Source organism: Urocitellus parryii, chromosome 3, assembly GCF_045843805.1.
Source record: "Urocitellus parryii isolate mUroPar1 chromosome 3, mUroPar1.hap1, whole genome shotgun sequence".
NCBI lineage: Eukaryota > Metazoa > Chordata > Mammalia > Rodentia > Sciuridae > Urocitellus > Urocitellus parryii.
This window is the reverse complement of record NC_135533.1, coordinates 105,493,784-105,520,226: the sequence shown is the minus strand read 5'-3', so window position 1 is coordinate 105,520,226 and position 26,443 is coordinate 105,493,784. Positions and strand designations below refer to the sequence as shown.

Here is a 26,443-nt window from a genome sequence, read left to right as displayed (position 1 = left end):
AGCCAACCCCTCATGAATTACACTTTGTGTCATTTTTCTTTGGTCACTGTCCACTTACATTCAGAGGACTATACACATGGCAACCTGGTAATTATTGCATTCCTACTACAACAGTCATGCTTTGACAAGTCTGTTCTCAAAAGCTATTTCATTTCCTGATTTGCTTACATATTTGAAGTGTGTTACAATGCTTTGTGGTGCAATTTGGGTGTATGTACCCAGTCAAAGACTTCCACGGTACTTCCCGATCCATGTATGATTGGCATGATTGCAGATTCACAGAGTTGCCGAGGACACCATTAACACCTGTGTAAACCATGCTCCCAGAGCTTGTCTGCAACTTACAAAGCCCATTATCACAAAGTCATCAAGCCTTGGTCCAGCAGGCAGAGGACACAAATTAGCCCAAAATGCTCCCACACAGAGTACCAGAAGCATACACCATGTGTCGACATCTAGGAGACCCAGACCCTCTTGTCACACACAACCATCGGATCCTGAAGATGGCAGCTGTGATTCCTGATTCTGCTCTCTTCCAAGGTACTCTCTTCTCCTTGCCAAATCTCCCTCTTGAGCCATACTTCTCACCCATTCTGGCTCTCATTATATTCCCTCGTGGAGAATGATACCCAGTGACTCAGGTACAGACAATCCTAGTTATTCAGAAAAAGAAATCCCTGTCCATGGTAACTCAGCACTAAGGGCATCTTGCCATTTCTTTTCATGAAGCAGGCATGGCTTCTGATCAACCACTGGCTCTTCCTGAGAACCGGGGTCTCTCTCCCTGCCTAATTTGCTTATGAAAAATATTCAATTATGTTCCAAGTTTAATTCACTTAGTAATGAAAAGTAAATGAGCTCAACCAGCATGTTTGATTTGTCTTGGAAAGAAAGAAACAGCTTTGCAAGAACAAACAAAGCTAAATTAAAATAAGTGACTCTCCTTGATAGTGGAAATTGAATTTCTTCCCTAAGAATTTCTTAACATCCATAAAAATGGGGCTGACACCAATAAGACAGGGAATGCCTTGATACACAGCAAGTCCCAACCATACCCTGTGACCTGAAGGTCACATACACATGCTTGTGCGTGTGTGGACACTTCTATTTAAGCTCAGATATCCGTACACGTTCCTTCTACCATGAAGTAGAGAGTAGAATGCATGGTGGACTCAGAGGTGCACCCTGTCACCGACAGGCATTCCACATACCATTTTTGCAGATGGGACAGCACTGGTCAGGCTCATACACGGGGTCCACACACTCTGTCTGGGGACAAGCCGACACTGTGCAGAGCACTTCACCGTTGGCTTCACAGCGGCACCTCTCACATGGAGACACCTGAAACACAAGTCCACCGGTCAGATCATATCTCCCTCAAGCTGTGCTTTATGAGGTCATATTTTTATTCTCCTAAACTTTCTGTAAAGACATCAGACATCAAATGTTTTGGGGGGAAATATATATATATATATATATATATATATATATATATATTCAATACCAGGTATTGAACCCAGGGGGACTTACCCACTGAGCCACATACCCAGCCCTTTTTATGTTTTATTTTGAGACAGGGTTTCACTAAGTTGCTGAGGCTGGCTTTGAACTCATGATCCCCCTGCCTCAGTCTCCCAAATCACTATGATCACAGGCCTGTGCCACTGAGCCTGGCTGTTTTAGGAATATTAAAAAAAAAATTGACATGTCCAGCAGTTTTCCAAGTGTGGACATAGACACCTTGGGTGTTTAGCAGGTCACTGTATGTACACATCCATTCACTGGGGACACATGGCTCTCACATCCAACGAGAGAGAGCATCTAAAGTGCTTAGTCATGTAATGACTGGGCTTCTCTATTAGCCGCCTTTTGAAAAAATGCTTTTGCTTTTTTGAAAGATTGATCAAATAATAAATTGCTCCTGATTTCTGGCCCAGCCATTCATCATGAATAATCCCTCTTCTGTAGCCCTGGCAAGTCACCGCCCAACCTAGCATGGAGCATTTCCAAGGTTTCTGGTTATGAACACACTAGAACAGGGAAGGCAGGAAAGAGGTGAAAGGAGGAGAAAATGGGCCAAGCCTCTTGTGAGGGGCTGTATGAAAGTTATGTCTGAATTCATTAATGCCAACACAACTCTACTACAATTACTGGCCCTATTTTTGATGAGGAAACTCAGACTCAGAGGTATTAGGCAACTTTGTCTGCAGCAGAAATTTCCTAAGGGGTTGAGCCTTGGTTCCACCTGGGGCTCCTGACTGTAATCCCACGGCAGTTCCACTTTCCTCCAAGGCCCTGGGTGATATTTCCTTCCAGCATCCAGTGTTATGCTGTTCTAGATATTAGGCTGCCATCTGCCTCTGGACTCTCTAGGTATTGGCCTAAACTCTACCTTTTGACACCAGACAAGTCAAGCACAACGGCCATTCCTGAAGAGATCGCACAGGAACTGCAGTAACTGCCAACTGAGCCCTCCTGCAGCAGTGCAGGGTACAGTGTGCATAATTTATTTCCTGGAAACATTGGGTAATTTCTGATCTGGGTTGACCCAGGACAAGGCAAAAACAGCACATAGAGTCCTGGCCATCAGAAGTAGACACCGTAGATTGAAAGCTGCACTTTGAAATACAATGATCATGTGAAACAGGTTTGTGAAGCCATGTTTCCTGTCTTCTCAGGAGCAGGGAGACACCATTTGACTTGTGTATACCACAACATGATACAAATATCACTTGTGGGGCAAAAAACACAAGTAACACCTACAGATGTGACAGATGCTTCTTCTATGCAATGCAATCAGAAACAAACAAACAAACAAACAAACAAACAAACAAACAGGGGGACTTACCCACTGAGCCACATCCCAGCCCTTTTTAAGTTTTATTTTGAGACAGACTAGTGATCTGTGATCAACACACTAGTTATTGCATAAAGTAGAAGCTCAAACAGGTACAGTTAAATGCTGGCAGATACATTCAAGCTTTGGGTTTAAATGTATGTTTGCCCTAGGCCAGAGTCAACCTGCCTGGGAGCCAGGACGAATATATGTGTACTTGTGTGTATGTTTTTGTGTGTCTGTGAATGTGTGTGTTTGTGTGTGTGTTGTGTGTGCATGTGTATGCATGTGTGTGCATGCATGCTTGGAAAAAAAAAAAGAAAAAGAAAAGAAAGGAAACTTTGGAAAACTTCAGTCCGGGACAAAATATTGACCTGGTTTACAAAACAGTCTTAGAAGTTAAAATCAAACTTACAACAATATAAAAAAAGCATGTTTTAGGGAAATATTTTTGACACAACAAAGTTTTTTGGGTTTTGCTACCATAATTAGTGTTTCTCTTGGTTGCTGTTGCCACGTGGTCTTATTTACCTTCACCTCCTACCATTTCCCTCATTCAGATTGCAGCACCTCTGCCTCAAGGGCAGACATACACAGCAAGCAGGAGGAAGAAAAGATTCTGAGTATTAAAAGCAGAGACCTTGAGTTGTCAGAGGTATGCGTTATCGCATGTTGGAGCCTTCAACTAAATGGATTTTGGCACAAGTCAGATATCCAAGATGGTGTGGATTAGAGATAGAAAGCCAGACCCCATAGAGAGCAGTAGAGGTGGCTGGGGTTAGGGGTAAAAGAGGGTCAAATATTTGGATCTGTTCTCAGAAAGCTGCACAACTTAGCTCCTACCCCTCACCTTGGCGGTACTCCAGGGAGAGAATAAAAAGCATCTATCTAGCTGTGAATTCGAAAGGAGGGGGAATGGACCCTATGTCATGTTCATAAGTATAGTTCCAGGAAAAGAGCAGGACCACAGAGCAAAGTGTGCAACTACAAATCAAATGACCCCAGATAGCTGGGCAGGAGGCCCTGAACCAGTAGCAGTTTCCCATGAGGGACATGCCCTCATGAAGGGGGCAGGGAACCTGGTCTGAGAAGGAAACTCTTAGGGTCACCACCTCAGAGCTGCAATTTCTCCACACCATGTTGTGGAACCCACTCAAACGCAGCCAAACACAATGGGGTACTATTTTCTTAAAGGTTCGGCAATTTTATCAAAAAGCTGATGATGAGTTTTATGGTCTTAAATATTTAGAAATCCTAATTTGATTATTTAGAGATTTGTTCACTTCTCAAAAATCAGAGTCAATGCTTAGAATTAGTATTACCATGAGTGTGTCCCCTGCTCCCAGTCTACCTTCACCGGCTCCCCTACTGGGGTCCTATTTACTCGTACCCCAGGTTCAGCTGCCTAGTTCTGGTGAAGGAAGGCCGCTGAGAACAAGTTACAAAACTCTGTGGTTCCATCAGATGCCAGCCACATGCCTTCTAGTCCTACTCTCATCTGGGCTAAAGCCTTCCTGTTAACCACACGCACCTGGATCATAGAAACCAGAGCTTCTCGTTTGATGACAGGCTCTCACAGCCCTTGCCCAGGACTCAAGTCACAAAACAGAAGTCTGCCTTCACTATGCAGAAGCCCCCACCTCTTGTGAGACAGTGCAATCCTAGGGCCTGGCCACCCCCAAACCCAACACACAACCCACTTCTTAGTGAGACCTGCCTCATGGGCTCAGAGACTATGTTTGGACTGTCTTGTAGGCCTCACCACCCCTGTGTGTGACAGGATTGGGTCATTGATTGGACTCTACTCAACTAATCAGCCCTGCATTGACCTAACAGACAAAAATAACATTGGGTCCTTGTCTTCAGAGATCAATAATACTACTGAGCACAACTGACCCAGTCTTTGCTTTACCTGGGCTGTGCTGTCCATGTTGTAGTCACAGTTGTTTCATTGAAAAAAAAATATTCTCATACATGTCTGCTCCCCATGCTGATCTGTTCCCAGTAAAGCTCACATCTGATAAACTCCTATTCACCACTGATAACATTAAAAGGAGTCCTCCTCTGGGAAGCCAACTTTGACCCTAAAATGGAAGAGCTGGGGCCTGGCCCTCCATGAAGGCTTCACCTGGGCTTGTATCCATGTCTCCCATGACTCTCAGATAGTGTAGGGAATGTTGCTAAGTTAAGAAACAAGACAAAATCAACACTCAAGCCTGCGCTTATGTGAACTGAGCAGCCAGCAGAGGAAGATGCACCCACTCTTGCTTGGACTTACCATGTGGCATATGAAGATTTCCCACTGAAATCCAAGCCTTGAGTACTCCAGTGCAGCCCACAAAGACTCAGTGAGACCATGGCCTGGCCTCCTTACAGCACAGGTACCCACCATTCCAACAAAGAGTCTGCTCAGCACCTCAGGGCACCTACTGTGCTGGATGCAAAGGATACTGTTCCTCCCAAATGGCGGTGAAAATAAAGACATTTCATTCATTTATTTTACTCCTGAGGCCAGTCCTTTGTTATTGCAGGGAGAAATGTGAGAAACGGATGGGGTTTAAGGGAGAATAACGAAGGTGTGCATGCTGGACCTGGCCTCCACATGCAATCTCTCAGCTAATGGTGAAGTTCCTTCTCATTTATCCATTCATGTGGCTTTCATAGCTGCCACACTGACTGTGCTTACAAAAAATTGTGCTTTAAAATTGATCTAAGAAATACACCCTCAAACCTGAAGCACAACAATTAAGAACAGACAAGATATGGGAATACTTTTTTCAATGAAACAACTATGTCCACAATATGGATAGTACAGCCTTGGTCAAAATATGAACTCAGTGGTAATTAAAACAGAATGGCTCCCAATTAGTTAGACCCTTATTGTCCTTAGTAATCATTTATGTCTACATCATATGTCTATAAGCAGCAGGGACTGTACAATAAATATTGACTCTACTTCTGAACAATGAAGTAGATGTGGGTAATGTAGGATGAAATGATTCTTAAATATAAAATGAGACTTATAAAGTGAATACCATTTAACGGAAGTACTTTAAACATAAATTAAGTACCTGTATATGACCTAACCACCTCCTGGAGAAATGAACCCCCCCCCATCTTAAATGCACCTCAACTTTGCCAGAGTAGGGACCATGCCTCCATCACCCTCCAACACATGAATCCCCATATGATGGTAAGGGGTTGAGATTTGGGGACTAATAACTTTATGTAAGTAATATAAAATAATTTTTATATTTTGTCACATATAGGTAACATTAAGTAACTCAGGTGCAATTAAGCAGCCATCAGTAGGAAATGTTTCCTTGGTTAATAACTGTGATTATAATCATTTTAACCATGAGAGCCAGGTTCTGAAATATTGCAGAGAGCTGGGTAAATTTTTATCTATTCTTATCCATGTCTCAAATCTCTTTGCATTGTGGGAAGTAGGAAGTCTTTTCCAGGACTTCTTTCTGCTCTTTTCTGTCTGTTCAGCAGCATTCCCTAATCACCCATCAGAATACCCACCCACTTTGGAATGCAACATACTTTTTAAAAATCCAGTTTAACACATCTTCCTGTTCTAAATGACCACGAAAGGTCATTTCATGGGAAAGAAGGAAGAGATGAGATGCCCAGGTCAACAATCCTGTCACCCATGTGGTGACCACCATTGCACTTCCTTCCAAACTGGAGATGTTTATTGTGAACTGTTGGAGTAGGTGCCATGAAATCCCACTGCTGCAAAATGCACTGGTTCTTGTAGCCAGGGAACAATTCCAGGCTGAAAACTCAAGAGACGACAAATGGGAGGCATGAAAATCCCAGAATAATTTCCTAAATAATTGTAATGATTTCATAAATGGGATTAATTTAAACACAGAGAAGAAAGAGAAGCACGAGGCAACAGGCTCCTGTACAGATTTTTCTCAACTAAAATTATTCAACATGAAATGAACTCTTCTCCCCATTTTTATCAGTAGAGAAGTGGTGTTTATTTTTCTAACCTCCAAATTCTTTGATTCTGCAATGACCACAAAATAGAATTATCATAATGACAAAGAAAAAACACTGGAATCTGCCCTGCCTATTTCCTTCCTATCATTCTCTTCCAATCACTTCCTCCTTGAAAGGACTTTGGTCCCTGAACCCCCTGAAGTTGGCCAGGCACACAGTACAAAGCCTCCGTCTATTAGTTCCCTAATCCTAGTCTGTGCAGCATGGTGGCCAGCTGGACTCTGCAACTCCAGACCCAAAGCCAAGACTCAGTCATTTACTTGCTTGCTACATTTGCATGTGGTTTACTGCCCAGTGGTTCCTGTGAAAGGTGGTGAAACCTTTAAGTGGTGGGGCCTCGTATGAAGTGGTTAAGTCATTTGCCGTGCTACCTGTGAAATGGTTAAGGCAGTTCTTGTGGTAACACAGCTATACTGTCATGTGTAACTAATTAAAACAAATTAAAAAAATGGAAAAAAAAAAAGAGCAAGGGTGGCCCATGAATTTCTCTCTCTGGCTTTCTGTGTCACCATGTGATCTCTTTCTCTCACATATGCTACAGCCACTGTGACAATATCTCCTATGGGGCCCTCACACAAAGTCAGACAAATGAGGTCACCCAAACTTAAATTTTCAGCCTGAAAAACCATATGCTAAATAACCCTCTTTTCTTTACACTTTACTCAGCCTTAGGCATTTTATTACAGGAGTGGAAACAGACTAATACAGTCAATAAGTTTTGACTAAATCAAGAAATAAATTGTTGGATAAAAAGGTAAGATTAGCTTGCACAGTACATGATGAAAAACAAAACAACAACAACAACAACAACAACAAAAACCCTACAGCTTTGGTTCAAGAAGGGTTGCCCAGCACTTCACAAAGTACGTAAGAATTAGATGACCACACCTAAGGATAGGGTGGGATACAGATAAAAACAAATCTGTCGATTGAAAGGCATCAAGACCTATATATTTAACCCATAGATGGAATAGAATATGCAGACACTACTATAAAAACATTAAAGCAATGACTTGAAAGAAGAGGTCTGATTTTGTATGTAAGGCATATGTAGAAATCAAGTAGGTTAATTCCAAGCCTTAGAGCACACAGAACTTCAAGACTGTTTCTAATTCAGAACCTTCTACAGCAACTACAACATAGTCTACCTAATTCCTGTATTTTAACCCTCTATTCTCTTTCAAGTTTTCTTTAAACAACTAAAAATTTTCTGCAGAATAAATGGAGGCTCAAAATTTCTTACTTACAAAATTGACAAACTATTTTTCAATTCCAAATATGAAAGAAATGTATTTCATCTTGCAGAATGGAAACTCTACATGTGGGACCTACAGCATCAACAAAGGCAGGGCCTCCTCCAGTGGCATCATGCACCCTCCATCCCTCCATACACCAATTGTATAAGACTGCAACAAACCTAGCTACAAGCCCTCTTGAGAATCTGTTAGAGAGAGATACAAAGTAATACCTAAATCACTCACCTCAAATACCCTGTAGTCAATATCTGGAGGAGAAACTAATAAGATGGCAGAATATGTCAAATGCTATGTGCTTTTTGAGAGTTCCTAAGGCAAATTTTCACTTCTGATGGAATGACTGGTCAGAGAACAAGCTAGAATATGGTCAAGGTGGGTGAGGAGGACTGGGCAGGTAGAGCAGAAAAGACAGCTACGTAGACAAGAGGCTGAAGGATGGAGATGAATATTCAGAGTATGCTGCCTATTCAAAACTGACTGAATATAATCATGATGAAGAGGTACAGCAGCAGAGCAGACATAGCAGGGAGAGAGGGAAGAGACTGGGAACACATCCTGTACATGCTGGGGTGGGGACTGTGGTGCTCATGGTTATTGCATGATAAAACAAGGTCAACCTAGATCTTTGCTAACCAACAATTTCTTGTTCAATCATAAGCAACATTTATTTCAGTGCCTTCTAGTTCCAACATCTGTAGTTACCTGCCTGCTGAGCTCACATACTGTATCATAAAGGCCAAAGACAGTTCAGCTAACCAGCATGGGTTTAAATCCAGCATACTTATTGGTGTAATTATTGGAAAGTAACTGAACATTGCTGTAGTTTAATGTCCACACCTGTGAATTGGAAATAACTTTTATAGTTTGGATCTTAAACATCTTCTAAAAGTCCATGTTTACAAGCTTAGACCCCAGGGAGGCACTATTGTTAGGGATGGATTCTTTAAAAGATGGAGCCCAGCAGGAGGTCTTTAGGTCACTGGGGGCCTATCCCAGAAGAGGAGTGTGGGGCCTCAGTTTCTTCCATGCTTTCTTTTGTTTCTTGACCATGAAGTAAATGGTTTTGCTCCACCACAATGTGCTACTTCCCCGCAGACCCAAAAGCAATGGGTCAAATCATTTGTGAACTGGAGCCTCCCAAATTGTAAGCCCAAGTAAACCTTATCTATTTATAAGATAATTATTTGAGATATTTTGTTATCATGATATAAAGATGGGGAGAGGGGATTAGCTAGGATGATGGAATGTGATAGACATCATCATCCAAGGTACATGTATGAAGACATGAATTGGTGTCAATAAGATATGAAAAATTGTGCTGTATACATGTAACGAGAATTGAAATGCATTTTGCTGTCATTTTTTTAAAAAATCAATAAAAAGATGGCTAATATAATAACAGTGTTGAGCTCAAAGGATTATTGCGGGGGCTGAAATGAATTAAAACATACAACACTTAACAAATACCAGTTGTCACTGCTGGAGTTATCATGATGGAACTGCCAAGTATGAATATCCATTTTGTGCAAAAGAAACATCCTGTAAATCAATTGTGAATTATTTTTTTAAAACTGAAAAGAAAAAGAAGCAAAGTCTATTACTAGGCAATTTACAAAAGAGACAATCTGGATAGTCAATTAATATATGAAAGCATGTTCCTGCACGTTCAAAATCAGGAAAACTCAAATCAAATGAGAATGTATCATAGGCTCTATAGTTATAGGAGAAGAATGTGTGATGACATCAAGCTTTGGCAAATAGGAGCTCCTGAATTCTTATGTATGTCAGTACGCAAATAGACACAATGACTTTGGATCATGATAAACAGGAAGTCATGATGGAAGGGTCAGGAATGCAAAAATCCCTCCATTTCTTGTTTTCAGTTATGTCTCTCTAGGAGTGGGTATTCAAAGAAACTCTGCAGCCAGCTCTGCTTGGCCCCTCTGATCTTGATAACTTTGGATGTCAGCTTGTCAATGGAAGATGACATCTGTACCCCACTTTCAGTAGGCTTGCAGGTGCTCTGTTATATGTGGGCTCTGTAGTTGCTCTGACTATGGAGGTACAGATATGCTCCTGATCTGCTGGTGACATGCCATCCATCTAGCTGCATATCAAGCCTAGGACACTAATGCCTGACTTGGTGTCATTTCTCAGTTGGTTAAAAACTCAGAAATAAAATAATAGAGTCCTGTTTATACAGACAATCTAAAACTGTAACAGCTTGGAATAAAGAAAAAAAAACTTAGTAACCACTGACATTCATTAGTAAGAGCTGGAATATAAGAAAGAGGCAAAAATTAATGCATTATTATGCATGCAAAAAAGCTATGAATCTCAAAAACATTTTATTGGTGCTGGGCATGCAACCCAGAGCCTCATGTGTGCCAGGCAAGATCTGTACCACTGAGCCACATCCCCGGCCCATTTTTGTTTCTTTGAGATAGGGTCTTACTAAGTTGCTTAGGGCCTTGCTGAGGTTGGTCTCAAACTTGTGTTCTCCTGCCTCAGCCTCCCATGTTGCTGAGATGACAGGTATGCACCACTGCACCTGGTGAGATTTAGTTTTATCTGTAACTTTTTATTTCATTAAAATAGAAACAAATGGGACAAAATGACAGCATCTGGAGTAACATGTGGTAACTGAACATATGCATATTATTTAAGCACACTTGATATTTTGTACAAAAAATGTTTAAATATTCATTCTGTATCCAAATATATTTGGTAAATACCTAATGTATGCCAGGAAATACCCTAAATCCCACTTATTACCCCCATCTGGTAGCCACCTGATAGAGGGGTGTGATGAAGTTCCTCTGGGCTGAAGCCCTTCCTTGGGGATTCAAAGAGAGGGCAGAGAATGTCATCACCATTTAACACCCCATTAGGACCCCTCAGAGGGTGTCCATGGTATTAACTGCTGGGGGCTGGATTCCAGGATGCACTGAGATCTTCAGGTCCAGGCAGGTGGTGGCAGGCAAGATCTGTTCCCTAACCTGCATGTGGCTTCAGGCCAATTCCTGCAGGTCTGGCATTGCAGTCCCAGGATGTTATGGTTTGAATGTGAGATAGCCCCCAAAAGCTCACAAGTGAGACAATACAAGAAGGTTCAGAGGAGAAATGATTGGATTGTGTTTCTTGATCCAATTAGTGGATTAATCCCTGATGGGATTAACTGAGCAGTGACAAGCGGCAGGTGGGGTGTGGCTGGAGGAAGTGGTTAATTGCTAGTGTGGCTATGGGGTTTATATTTTGTATCTGAAGTTAGAGTCTCTCTGCTTCCCGGTCACCATGATGTAAGCTGCTTCCTTCTGCCACACTCTTCCATCATGATGTTCTGCCTTACCTCGAGCTGGAGCTCTAAGAAATGATGGTGGCCTTCTGTGGACTAAGACCTCCGAAAATGTGAGCCCTTGAATAAATTTTTCTTTCTCCATAGTTTTTCTGGTCAGATCCTTAAGTCACAGTGAAAAATCTGACTAAAACACAGGATAAGATACACAGGCAGAATTCCATGTCCCCCTCTATCCCAGCAACTTCCTGATGGGCTCCAAAAGGAAAGAGGCTATAAGGAAACCCAGCATTGGCCTCCTCCCAGTAAGCCCACCGGAAATGCAAAGGCAGACACATCACTGGTGAGGAAGCCTCTGACCATCAAGATGAGAGATTTCTAGCCTTCTCCCAGAAGAGCAAGCATCAGGATACACCACCAAGAAGACAGGTGGAATTGTATCCTCACATTGCAACAGTACAGAGATTTGGGGAGTAAGGCAACCCTATAGCTAAAAGGCACCATCTCAGGCCAGTCCCTTCACCTTGCTGAGCTTCAGTGTACTCATACAAAAAAGGGGAAAGAGGAAGATATCTGAGAAACAAAGCAGGGTACAGTCCCAATGGTCACACTACTTAATGTACATGGGTGCAAATCAAAGTGTCTAATGCAGTGTAAAAGTGTGTGGCAGGAGTGGACAACCAGACTCTGGGTCCAACCCACTTCTGCCATTGATTGACTGTGTGACCTTGAACAAGTTACCTTGAACTTATTCCTCAGTCTCCTTATCTGGAAAATGGGGATGATTAAATAATGCTCACAATATGCTTAGACATTCAACTCATTAAGAGAGGATAGTACAGTTGTCCCTCAGTATCTGAGGGAGTTGATTCCAGGATCCTTGTACAGATCCTTGTAGATCCCCAAATCCACAGATGCTCAAGTTCCTCATACAAAATGACTAAGCATTTGCATATAGTCTATTGTATGCCCTCCCCGATATTTTAACCATCTCTAGATGATTTGTAATACCTAATACAATGCAAAAGCTATGTTAATGTTTCTTGACTATATCTTTAGGAAATAATGAACAAGTCTGTTTTTCTCCAGTACTTTCAAGCCACAGTAATTTGAATCCATGGACACAGAACCCACAGATAGAGAGGGCTGGCTGTATTCCAAAATAATATCCAACACATGTTCCTTTCTCAGAGGTGCTTCCCCTTCAGCCATGCTACCTCCCTATCTATGCAAAGAAGCCATGCCTTAGTTTTCTTGAGAGCAGACACAAGCTGGAACAAGTAACTCATTGCTTACATTTGAGTTTTTAAATATTACAATAGTGAAACTTTCCAGAGTGAAGTGGTCATTTTCAGTACTTGTTAAGCTGGTTTTTCTTACTAAGAATAAGAAAGGAGGTTCAACCATGGAGCAGAAATAAGGAAGATGTGTTCAAAACATGGCATTGCAGGGAAGGCTGGCTATCTTTGGTATTGGAAAGAAAGACTTGAGCCAGGAAGGAAGAAGGGCAAATGGCAAAGGCAAGAGTTCAAATGCCATAACCCAGGCTGGAGTCAACCTGAGGTTGGAGAACATCCCCCAATCTTAGTGAAGTCTGAGAAGTCTAAGCTGGTCCTCTACTCCCCTGGACACATTCTGGAGACCTTGTAGACCTCTGAGAAAGCTGGCTTTCGATAGGTTCTGGGACCCCTGAGACATGGAAGGAATCAGTGTTTTTAATGCCAGACACTGAGAAATTTTGTCCCAATGGCGATGGAATGAAATCAAGTCAAATGAGCAAAAGGCTTTTTATGGGAGCTCTCGTTTAGGAAGGGTGGCCCAGCACCAACAAGAAGATGCCAGGCTGGCTCCCTGATTGAAAGAAGGGAGCTCATTTTATTGGTTACTTGCAGAGGTGGGAATGTTAATTGGCTTGAGGTGTATCCAACACAAACATTTTGAAATGTACCAAAGAAAAGTTACTGTAGCTTGTTGAAAGCCATCTGGGGTGGTATAATGGACTATATCGAGCATTACAGCCTAATGAATAAGAGAATCTCGTGTCTGGGAGCTTCCAGTGGACATTTCCTCTATGTGAGACTGCCTAGACACATTGTGAGTCCTATTCAGCTCTGCCAGGTCCCACATGGCACCAGAGATGGGGTGACTTGCTATAGCCACATAGCCTCTCGAGATGGGTGTGACCTGCCAAGATACCAATCAACCTGCTGACTGCAAGACATCAAGAACCCACCCTGAAAACTTATCCCTGCCTTTGATGGACCCCCTTAAATAAACCACAAGAGCCATTTTCTAATTGTCTAGCTCCAGCTCCTGTGTGGACTGGACCTATCAGGGGCTCCAACTTTTGAAAATATCTTTCTGACTTTGTCTTTTGTTCTTCATTAATTATTAATTTCTTAGGTGACTTTCCCCCTCCTTGGCAGAAAGAAGAACCCCCTAATGAGGCGCTGGCCACCTCCCCATAGTAGCTGTTCAAGAGAGTGCCTACAGGGAAGCCCCACCTCAGGATGCAAAGCTGAGCCTGGTTGAGGGTGGCACACACCAAGCCTCCAGGGGTCTATCATCAGGCCATGAGTCAAGCTCCAGAGTGGATTTGCCCTTTGTCCCCGTGGTGGTCTCTGTGTAATTTTATCAGGGGACACACACTAACAAGAAGACCTAACAGGCACTGCCCATCCTCTTCTGGGGTGCAGAGTGTAGCAGAGATCCCTGGGGACCAGTAGTACAGAGGGACTTGAGACAAGACAGCTGCAGGGGGTAAAGACCCCAGTCCCAGGGGCTCTTAAAAGGCCCGTGACCATAGCCAAGGGAGCTAGAAAAATGTCCCCATGAAAGTGCAGGACCAGCAGCACCCTGGCATTGTGGGCTGAATTCTACCAGGGGCAAGAAGCAGGAGATAGCACAGAATAAGATTTCCTTCCTAACACCATAATATTACAAGAGTTTTCCCCACTTGGAATAAATAAAAGAAGGTAAAGATGTGTTCAGAGGGGAGAATTCCTGAAATGCTGAGTAATTACCAAAAGTAATGAGATTCCTGATACCCCCAAAAGACTGGGATATCCCGGAGGAGACTTAGCTAAAATTGCCAAGCATAAATGTTTTCAGCCATCTGCAGATGTGGGGAGTCACAAAACTAAAAGAAGTGTTCTAAAACTAAAGAAAATTATCTCCACATTCACACATCTGAATTTTGTTGGGTTCCTTCTGACTCTGCTGTGGATTATTCTGATGAGCTCAGACTAAGAAACAAGTTGCCAGAGGCAGGAACTCAAAGCAGCCTCTCCACCTGGCCCAGGGCACACGCAGCCTCCCAAAGCCATTGTCACAGTTTTGTCACCAGGTGGCGAAAGTGTCCTTTCTAGATTCTTAATCCATCAAACCTGTGTCCAGCTCACACTCCTAGCAAGATGCACAGAGACAAGTCACCAAGTCCCCTTCTATGCAAAAAAAAAAAAAAAAAAAAAGGCATCTTATTAGCTTCTGAGAACCTGGAATAACTGTGTTATTTCAGAGCTGGAGGAAAGGGCAGAAGTGATGCCTTTTGACTCCACTTTGATAGAGTGAAAATACCCACAGGTCTGGTGTATTGCCAAGACAGGATAGACACCTGAACCCTGGTCTGGTCACAGAACCCAGCCACCAGTATAAACATCTTCATTACTGAGTGCTCAGAATCCACATGCATCCGGGGCCATGAGGGGCTCTGATCTCTCTACTACCTGCAAGATTCCCAGAAGTGACACACATGCGACTACCTTCTTCTCCACCATCACCTGGAATCGAATCTCTTCCCAGCTCCACTTCAATTTTCCTTCCCTGAAATTGTCTTATCAAAGCATTCCAAGGCATTATCACATGCTTCCTTCAAACTTGACCAGAAGCAGGACACAGCTGATCCATGTACTCTCCTGCCCCACAATCTCAAAGGCTGGCCAGTGCCCCAGCTGTCTGATGTCCCTTTGCTCACCAGGGCCAACACAAAAAAAGGTTCCACATTCCCTGACGTGCCCACTGCTCCCACGGGCAGGGAGTGAGTCTAAAACTGAATGAGGCTGATCCACAGGCCACCTTTAACCTCCAACATAAGTAGCAAGAGAAAAACCAGTGACAGGGAGCCTGGCTGCCTCTGCCCTTCAGAGAAGATTTTTGTCGTTGTTGTTGCTGCTGCTGCTGCTATTCTCTTTGCCTTTTCCACGCTCTGTCAGAGAATGGATTTGCACACAAAGGGACTTAATTAAGAACTGTCCCAGAAGCTGTCAGCTTCTGAGCATCAGGAAAAAAAAAAAAAAAGTCCACGGACCGCACGGTAGAGTCACAGCACACCAGCCTGCCAAAGAGAGGTGACACAGCTTTCTTCTCACGCACCAACCAACAGCTTGGCCTTCTTTATGCTTTAGCTTGAGGCAAGACCCTTGTCTACTAACATCTTCCAATTCCTCTTCTAAATAATTCTCTCAGATTAACAGGAATCGTGCAGGAACTTGCTAGGTCAATTGTGAGAGGGGATATGTTGGCAGTATTTACACAGAATTTGTATTTGCTGGCAAAGAGCTGAGAAGCTTAGAGAATCAGGAGGAAGAACCCTTCTTCTCTGCTAGTGGTGCAGACCTGAGGAACATTCTGGAATCTGCAGGCATGACTGATATATAGTTAGAAGGATGCACCAATAAAATTCCTGCTGCAGTGGAGGCAGGTGAATGTGCCTTGTTGGGTGTATGGCCTCCTGCTCTAAGTCCTGCAAACCAGTGCAGAGAATGGAGGGACCAAGGACCACAGGGCAGTGGGTGACCAGATTCTGTGCATCCATCTGGTACTGTAGGGAGGGTAGGGAGGGGTAGGGAGGGGTCTCTTGCCTCCCGTCTGGGAGCTTAGGTGATGCCAAGACACTTGTGTTATTCCTTTAGTAGATAATTTGCTCATTCTCAGATTCCTAAATCAAGCCCTTAAGAGAAGGGAGGTGATTTCACCTGGATATGACAAACTACTTTGGACTACTGGGATAAAAGTCCTTCTGATAACTTTTGTTGAAAGGTGAACCACTTTTTTTCTTTAAAAAAAAAGGAAGATCCAAACACTTCTGTTTTAGAATGAGAATAAAGTATTAAAGCTAAGTAACCCTTGAGAGAATGAAACAGGGGATACTTTTCACTTACCACACAAATGCCTAAAATCAAATATCTTCAGAAGAGTAGGCTTTTAAAAGACAACTGTGGCATGGGGACTGGTTCTCTCTTGAAGACTGCAAATCCAATTTTTTCAGGGATCAGTCAAGTAAGTAAATGAAGTACAAACTGCATGCAGTAATAAGGAGTGGTGAGGACTGTGGCAAATGAGGAAAAAGTAATGCATTGAAACTAGTATATCAACACACACACACACACACACACACACACACACACACACACACACACATCAGAAGGAAAGAGCCATGTTGCCCCTTTTGGCATTCCTCACTCTAGATGGCAGCAACAACAGACACCTTAAGCAGGGAGCAATGACAATGACCAAAGGGGTATGGCATTCTACCCATAGCTGGTATGGCCCCAGCAACAGGGATCAGACTCCCAGCCATAAAGTGGCCTGTGTGGGCATGGCCTGATGTCAGAGTCTGGCTGTCTTGTTAAAGCTCATTCAGGGTACATCAGCTGCCAGTCACTCAGGAAGAGCTGGAGCTCAGCCCAGCCAGCAGCAGACACACCGCTGGCTCACACCCCTGGCCCTATCCCTCTGCCTGGAACTAAGTGCTCTCAAATTAGAGCAGGGCACCACAGCGGTTTTTCTAGGTAATCAAGTCCTTTTTCTGTGGGGTTTTTAAGCTCCGGTAAAGAGGAGCCTGGAGGGCTCATTCAACCAGAAAGGAATCCATTTTTGCACTCAGATATACTGGTGTGATGGTCCCTGAGACCTGACCATTAAACTGTATCCTTCATCCCTCACTGTTACCCAGAAGCAAGATGAGCTTATTTTCTTGGCTTCCTGGAGGGTACTGAGAGCCCAGAAATGAACTCTGCCAACAGCAGGAGGTTACCCAGAACTGAGAGGCAGACTCCAGAGCACAGTTTATCCCTCAGGGCACCTCTCCTACTCCTCATACCCAGGGGAAGGAGCAGCCTTGTCAGAATCCTTTTTCTTATCCTTTTTCTGACACTTCTGCATGTATTACAATGTTGCACCACCAGCAAGTGGCTGCATAGGTTCTCAGGGCAGGCCTGCCCCAAATGAGAAGGGGATGTGAGCTTCCTTCTGGCCACTTGCTGACCACAGCCAACAGAACAAAATGCCACAGTCAAAGTGGATTCCCTGACTGGGTTACTGTGCCCCAAGACATTACCAGGAGGAGAGGTCAGATCCTAATACTCCAAAAATAGTTAACAAATAAGAGTGGTAACTTGCTTCAAAAATTTTTTTAATCATATTTATTCATTTCAAGTCTCCTAAAAAGTACTGAGATATCTTTGTAAAAGGCAAACAATTCCAAAACAAAATAAAAATAAACTGCTTTAAAGGTGGATGTAAGCAAGACAAAGATACAATACAGAAGGACCAGTCTGTTTTGGATGGTTGAAAGGACTATTTCTTAGCAGCCTTGTGCCCCAAAAGTACAGAGAGACAACTAGAAAGGAAGATCATTTTGAAGTATTCTGACATTTAGGACAGAAAGGGCAGGAAAATTTGCTCATGGTTCAATGGAGCTTGGTGGTTGTCTGGAGCAGGCATCACTGGGAAGCAGGAGGGGGTCGTTGAAAGTGTCCACTTCTATCATGATTTGCCCTAAAGCTGAGCTGGCCCCTAGTACCTTTTTTTCCAAGAGCATTTGAAAGCTTTATCTAATGGCCTGTCCTGTTTAAAGTCCACTAAGTCCAAAACTAAAGTTTAAGACAAACCGACCCTTTCCAGGTAAAGACAGACCCTGGAGACTTACATCACTCAGTCTATACTGGGGTTCTTCACCCCATACCCAGGTGTGGGTTGTCCAGGACTCTTAGGTATACTGTGGAACTCCAACAGCACATTTGGCCACTACCCGGGAGATGTCAGTAACATCCTCCATCCTCATGCCCAGATGACAATCAAAAATATCTCCAAGAAGTGCAAAAGTCCCCTGGGAGAAGGCAGGCATCCTTATTCTCAGGTAAGAGCCACTCGTCTACAGGTTAGTAAACAAAAGGTTTTATTCTCTCCTTAACTGTGACTTTGCTTCTGTGATCATTTTCCTTCCTCCTGGAAAAAAAAAAATCTTTTTTTCAGATAAAGGGTGTCTCACTATGTTGCCCAGGCACTGGTCTCAAACTCCTGGGCTCCAGCAATCCTCCTTCCTCAGCTTCCTGAGTACCTGTAACTACAGGTATGCATCACAGCAGCTTATTATTGCTTAAAATTACTTTTGTTCCGATTCCTTGGTGCATATATAAATCAGATTAACATTTGCTTCTCTTTATTCTTCAAAGATGTTATCGTAGTGTGTTGTGACTGTAGCCCTTAACCAGACAAAAGAATTCTAGTGTAATGTCTTCTCTCTGATGGCTTTGAGCATCTTTTTTCGCCTTTGGTGTTCTGCAGTATCACTACGACGTGGTTAGGTATGATACATTTTTTTTTTTTAATCTCTTCAGATTCACTGGGTTTTCTGAATCAGGCAATTGGTCTTTCAACTAGAAAGTCTTGGACACTTACTTCTTGATTTCTCCCAAGCACTATGCTATCTCCATTAGAATTCTAATCAGATGTATACTAGATTTCTCATTCTCTCCTCCATGTTTGGAAACATGTCACTACTGCCTTTCATACTGGCTACCTTCCTTGGAGCTATCTGCTGGTTCACTAAATTATCTCTTCATCAGTATCTAACAGACTACTGTTAAGTACTCCTCTCACTAATTCCCATGCTTTTATTACCCATTTATTCAAGTTGCATTTGATTTTTCTTCAAAGCTGACTAGTATTCCATATGCATTTCCATTCTTTATCAATGAATTTTATTCCAACATATATTTCTTTATTTATATTAAATATACTTATTTTATATTCCAATACCTGAGTCTGATATGACATATTTTATCTTGGCTGACTCTTACTTTTTGAGGCCCTTTCTTTTTGAGTGTAATTTTAGTTTTGAGGTCACATTCCCTGGAATGCAATTTGTATGAATTTTTTGCAGCCTGGTTGGAGGGTGTATTCCACCTCTAAATGTTTGCTTAGGTCAGATACCTGTAGACTCCTCCCCCACCCCTCAAAAAAAAAATTCCACATGGATTTTGTAGGTCATACAGAGAAGCATGATTTGGCTTCCATGCCCATAACAGATATGCATGCTAGAGACTAAAACTACCCAAAGAAAACATTTTCTTCCCCTTTGCACAGTGATGAGGCCTATTAAGAAGTGTTTGCCTACACTTTTCTTTTGCAGGACAGGCTCTTCAAGAGAAACTGGATATATGAGATAGACATTTATCTGAATCTTTCATCACAGGGCCCTGGACTCATCATATGCCCCAATCTTGCCCCATGAGTGCCAAGAGCACAGACCTCAGGGACCAACAGAGGCCTCCAGACAACCACCACAGCAAGGACTCCTTTGTTCCGTGGATTACAATATCCCCTTCTAGGAATTAATTTATTTAACTTTCTTCCTATTTCAGCTGTGCTTTTCAAAACACACTGCTGTAGTTGGGACTGCAAATGTCTTTCAAAGGCCCATGTGGTCAGGGTTTGGTTCCCAGTGTGGTGATACTGGGAAGTGATAGAACTTGGAAGAGGTGGGGCCTAGTGAGAAGTCCTTAGGTCATGGGGGTGCTCCTATAAGGGGGATTGTGGGACCCAGGCTCCTTCCTTTCTTTTTTTTTCTATGGCTCATGACATGAGTGGTTTTACCCAGCCATGTGCTCCCATCATGATGTACTACCCCATAGTAGACCCAAAACAGTGGGGCCAATATATCACGGGCTAGAGCTTTTAAAACTGTGAGCCAAAACAACTCTTTTTCTTTAGTAAGTTGATTATCTCAGATATTTTGTTACAGTATAGAAGGCTGATGAATGTAGATATTCAGGAGTTCATGGATTTGTCAAAGGTGGGATTTTCAGGCCATCTTCCATATTCCCAGGAAAGGAATGCTCTCTACATATTTAAAGCAATATCATTTCCGCCACAAGTGGAAATGCACAGAGCCACAGGACATTTTAATTTTCAATTCTTATGCTTTCCCAGTGGCTAGTGCTTCTGAGAAAACCCACAGGGCCATTGGCAGATGACTGACATCATCCTTTTCCACAGATTCGAAAGGCAGTCTATGTCCTGGCCGCACCCCAGTGCCTGACAGAAATAGAATGAGAAGTGAGATCCAGCTGGCAGGATCTCAGCCTTGGAGCAGATGAACAGCAAGGAGGATTTCCAGCTACGTGGTCAGAAAAGTACCATGAAGATGGTTACAGGGCATGCAGGCCTGGGCGAAAAGCCACATCCTTTATTCAAATTCACAATTGTTATATTTGAGAAAAACTCTTTTCTTTTCCCTAGAACATCTGCTCCAGGACTCCTCTGTCATTCAAAACTGAGCCATCAACAAGAAGAGTTTATTATTAATAACAACAATAATAACAGTAATAAACAAGGCAGTGGCTCCCAGCTGCATACCCACTCACAGCCTCCCCACGAGGCCCTCAGAACACGTCACACAACAGTGTTCCTGACTGTCTCCTGGAGACACCCATTTGTGTCTCCTGAATCTAGCCCAGTGCCTGGCTCATGGTTCAAATTATTATGAACAAATAAATGCAAGAATGTTTATTCTGTTGGAACTTACCAGATTTGGAGAGGAAATGCTCTGTGGGGGAACCTAGCTCCATAAAGTCAGCACTGAGCTGGGCATGATGGTGCATGCCTATAATCCCAGTGACTTGGAAGACTGAGGCAGGAGAATCACAAGTTCTAAGCCAGCTTCAGCAATTTAGAGAGGACCTAAGCAACTTAGTGAGACCCTGTCTCAAAATAAAAAATATCATAAAGGGCTGTGGATGTGGCTCAGTGGTTAAGTGCCCTTAGGTTCAACCCTTAGTACCCCCACAAATAATTTAAAAAGCCAGTGCTGAAGAAGAGGGTGTCTATAGATATTTCTCCTAGAGCCTCAGACTGCTAGGGTACAGTCATCACATCTCACAGATACACATTCTCCTAAATGTTCACATCAGATCCAGGAGTGGGCTGCTCTTAAGTATATCTCATTTGCTTCTTTATAATGTAAGAGAGATGCAGGTTTTACCTGTGTTATATCACCAGAAAACAATGAGAACAGTGAAGCTCTAAAATTTTTCCCAGAGGCACAGAATGATGGAGAGTGATGTTTTATACTGAGGTCTCTAGACTCTAAATGTCCTGTGCTTGAAGTCCCCAAAGCTCACTCTCTGAAATCTGTGAAGGGGACAGGACTTGATAACACAGTACCTGGAGATCCCAAACCTCCTTTGCCTACCAGCTAGCTGTCTGATTTGAATAAGACATGTATTTCCTATTTTCTAGGGTGAAACTTCAAAAAAAAAAAATAAAACAGATTCAAGGGGGAGTCACATGTCCACTAAGTGGAGAGCTGGGAAGCAAATGCAGTCTCCAGAGCTCAGCTCTGGTACACGGCTGCCATCAGGGAGTAATACCATTTTCACAAGAAATAGACAATCTGCATATTTATAGGAACCTCTCATTTGGTAAATAATGGTCACTTGGAATACCTTCTCAGGCCAGATGTGACTCTTGGGTCACAGGTTGGCCGGAGATAGGTCTGGTCAACTCTGAGGTCCTATTCACCTCTTCAGATCTCACTGAGGTCCTATGTACCTCTTCAGATCTCACATTCTTGTACACTGCTCACTGGAATCCTTCCCCATTGTCCTTGAGGAACACCTAAGACCAAATTTGTTTGTTATCATTACAACTCAATATTTCATACTTTGAAGTAGATAGACATTTATTTTATTCTAGATAGCATGAGTCAGATATGATATAAATCCACATAAATAAAGCTTATCCAAGATCCACTGAATATCTGTTGGATAGAAACATGGGCTGGATGTTCCAAGTCTGTGGAAGTATTCTTTTTTCCAGGTATCTGATACTAAATACCATTCTTTTCGCCACACACAAACTGCTGCTTCATCAGCATATGGTCATGAAGACACTGTGGAACAGCTGGAAGAGCAGGATTGTCAGAGTTCAACAGAGTAGGACTCAAATCTTGGCTCTACCATTTATTAGCTCTGTGACCAGGATCAAGTTACTCGACTCTTTTTGAACCTTAGTTTTCTTTCCTTCAAAATAAAGAAAATACCACCAGCTCATCAATCTGTCCTATAAATTGACAAAGGAAAATAAGCTAATGCATAATAAATTTTAGATACATACTGGCTTCCTCTGACCATTAGAAAAAGCTAGACTGTATTTATACATCAAACATTGCATAGGGCATGTAAGTAAGAGTTTTTAAAATTATGTTGCCCCCACCTGAGTTAGAAACACATTGAAAAGTCCAAAAAAGCCAAGGCATATGGATTCCTTCTTTTTAAAAAATTGTGATTGTTTAAATGCCTTTAGGTAGAAAGGCAGCATTTGCAAAATCTTAACCAGAACAAAATCAGAGGTGGCAACAGCACATATATTAGATTGTCTCACAGAAAAGGGCACAAACTTAATACAAACTGAGTCATTTTACTCTGTAAAGGTAGATAATAATAACATTATTTTTGGTTCAGCAATATCAGCAACAAGAATATGAAGACTGAAAAGTATGATTAATCGTGTCTTTCTCTTTACTGGCACGATCTCAAAGTTTTAATAGAGACCTATTTAGATGAAGGGTTTGGTTCCAAATTTCATGTGAGAATAATTTTTTCATTGATAGAAGTCCAGAAATGAGATTTTGCAGTGGGGTTAATGGCAAGTCAGACACTGAAGCCATGGGAGAGCAGTTGGATCTCTTTGGTCCCAGATCAATTTGTCCACCAGAACCCCTTTCAACATTTCTCAAGCTTTGAAAGGTATTCTAGCAAGCCGCACTTATTAATAATTCATTCTGTCTTTTTTTCAAAGTCTTATACAATTCTCAATCAAGAGCTTCTGATCAGCTCTGATGACCATTGCTGACACCTGAACTGATACACCCCAACTAAACACAAAGGAACATAATGATTTAGTTATCCTGTAAGGCCTTATTTCAGAAAGCACAGATTTCATTAGATTCTATAAAACACTGAAACAAGGCTGTAGACTCCTGTTCAAACTTCACAATCCAACAGGAGACCATAATTCTCATAACAGGAACAACTTATTCTCTTGATCACAGTAGAAGTACTTTTATTAATGAATTTCAAATTTGATTTGCTTGTGGAATGAACAGTGATCATTAAGGGCAGATGTAAAACTGCTCAATAACCCCCTCCCTCCTTCACCTTTCAGTTTTCTATGATAAAAGGATCTATTCACATAAGTAATATAAGAATTCCAAAAGGAGCACTAAGAATGGACTAGACACAGAGACTGAATATGCATGGGAAGCCATTCGGGTATTTATATTCAGCAGTGAGTTCATTACCACTCATTCTCTGCCTTCTTTATAAACACTTTCTTCCTTTTATTCCTATTTACTAGTGCATCCTTCCCCAATCAATGCTCCTTGGGTCTGTTTCTACAAGTTCTACTCTGGTCACAGACACCCTACGTTATGGGAAGAATTGTGTCCCCCTCAAATTCATATTTTGCAATTCTACCCCCTAAATACCCCAGAATCTGAATGTATTTGGGGATACGACAAGTTATTTAAAGAAGTGATTAAGAGATCATTAGAGTTGGCTTCAATCCACTAGTTTTGGTGACTTTAAAAGAAGAAGAAACTTGGGGTTGGGCCATAGCTCAGTGGTAGAGTACTTCCTGCCTAGCATACACAAGGACCTGAGTCCCAGTGCTAGCCAAAAAAAAAAAAAAAAAAAAAAAAAAAAAATTTGACACAGACATATCTCCAGGGGGAAGAACAGATAGAAACACTGAAAAACCACCTGGAAACCAAGGAAATAGGACTCAGAAAGAATCAAACCTGTACACACCTTGATCCTAGACTTCTAGCCCTCAGGACTATGAGGCAATAAGTTTCTGTTGCTTAAGGCACCTAGATTTTAGTACTTTGTTATTTAAGCCCTAGAAAGTCAATATATCCTAGGAAGCACAGATATGAATTATTTATAAAACATATATAAACCAATGAACAGGCTTCCTCAAAGTTGGATGTCTGGTGGCACAGGTTGAAGAATAAGATATTCGGTACAACTTAAGAGTTAGTAGAGAAAAAAACCCTACTACTATCTATATTTTTCTTTGGACTCACAAATTAAGTTACAACCATTCCCTAATGAATGGGGATGCTACACCCATTATTACTAGCAACTTAATGGCGTTTTGTTGTATCAGTGATGTTTTCTACCCACATGGTTGAGATTAAACAGAGTGTAAAGGAAGAGGAGTTTTGATGGGTAAAGGAATCCAGAAAGAAGAAGGAAGACAGGTTTGGAATCTGTACAATACTTAGCACAGAAAGTGGCAAGAAAGCTTATGTGCCCAAAGACTCAGAAATCCAGGAAGCTAAGGAGAAGCCACTTTGTTGGGGCCAAATTCCCTGCACATCATAGGCAACAGCAGCTCAGGAGTTTTATCTGCTTCTCACTTCGGTCACAATCAAGGTGGGTCCAGACTCCATCAGTAGTGATTTCCTCTCAGGAAGTAGAGAATAGACTATTGCAGGGCTGTTCATTTCTCACAGAAAGAGAGCCAGGCACCATCTCTCTTTCACTTCCTTCTGTGCCAAGGTAAACACTGTTCCAAGTATGACCTTATTGTGCCACAATCTCCATTTGAATTACATTTTCTTCAGAGTAGCTCAAAGCACTTCTGATAGAAAATGCTTCCTTTTTCATTTTCCATATACTTTGTGCTGTGCAAACTGCAGACCTACAATTTATCTCTCTCTAAAGCCCACAATACCCAGAGCAGGCATGTTACCAATTGCTTTGGTCTGGCCTCAGCATTACAACAAATCTCCTTTACTGCACCCCATGAACCCCATGGACTTACAGCTGGCCCTACCTCCTTCTGCATTTGTCTTTTCCACACCTGTCATCAAAATGCTGGGTTTTCCTTTCAACATTGTAGGAAACAAAAACAGAGGCACTACGTGATATTCACAAAGCCACGCTAAGTAAGAGAAATACCTAGAAATTTACCTGATACTAACAGAAATGAGAAAACATGACACCATACAAAAAATATCTTTCTGTAGTGTATGTAAGAGAAAGCAGAAAGCATATAATTAAAAATTCGTAATAACTTTTCAGCATTCAAGTATGTGTGGATCCTAGGATGAAAGTTAAGAATAAAATGTCATTTGAAGATGAAAGATGCACTTAATACTCTAAAAACAGCTTTATTGGTTCTATAAGATTGTAATCTTTCCAGTCCCTCTTTGGTCAATATCATCTTACATCCCCAGAGTTTGAAAAACACATTCTATGTATTGACTACCAGTTTTTGCAAACAGAAATCAAAGAAGAGATTCTTTTCCCCCAGAGGCAAAGACAGCTTTAGGGCTGTAGTTGGCCATGAGTTAAAAAAAAAAAAAAAAAGTTTCAATTTTTCCTTCTACCTGGGATGAATGGCCACTCTGAGAAGTATTTGGGATCTTCAGATGAAAGTGGTAGTAATTCTTCAGCTTATTTTATGGAGACTTTATAAGAAAAAAAACTGTGGAACACTAAATAATGCAAACAACAAATGTTATTAATTTAAGAACAGTTGCCTATCTTTGACCTTATAAAAGTTTGATTATCTTAATGAAAGTCAACTACTTATAAGAGAATTGTTTTATTGAGCCAGTGCCTATGATACTTTCCCACAGCAAAATGGAAGGTGCCTCTTTAGGCTCCTTAGCACCCATGGATGCTTTTGCCTGTATATTTTGTGTAGTGACCAAAACATCTGAAGAAGTATACACCAGACTTCCCA

The 26,443-nt window shown here is 42.0% G+C and overlaps 1 protein-coding gene across 1 annotated transcript in view; it reads right to left on the bottom strand.

The window, feature by feature from the left end:
• Vwc2 (von Willebrand factor C domain containing 2) overlaps positions 1 to 26,443 on the bottom strand; it is a 154,821-nt gene that overhangs the window by 126,136 nt on the left and 2,242 nt on the right. The window contains exon 2 of the mRNA XM_026403667.2: positions 1,212 to 1,341. Coding sequence (XP_026259452.1) covers positions 1,212 to 1,341 — 130 coding nt within the window. The remainder of the gene's footprint in view (positions 1 to 1,211; positions 1,342 to 26,443) is intronic.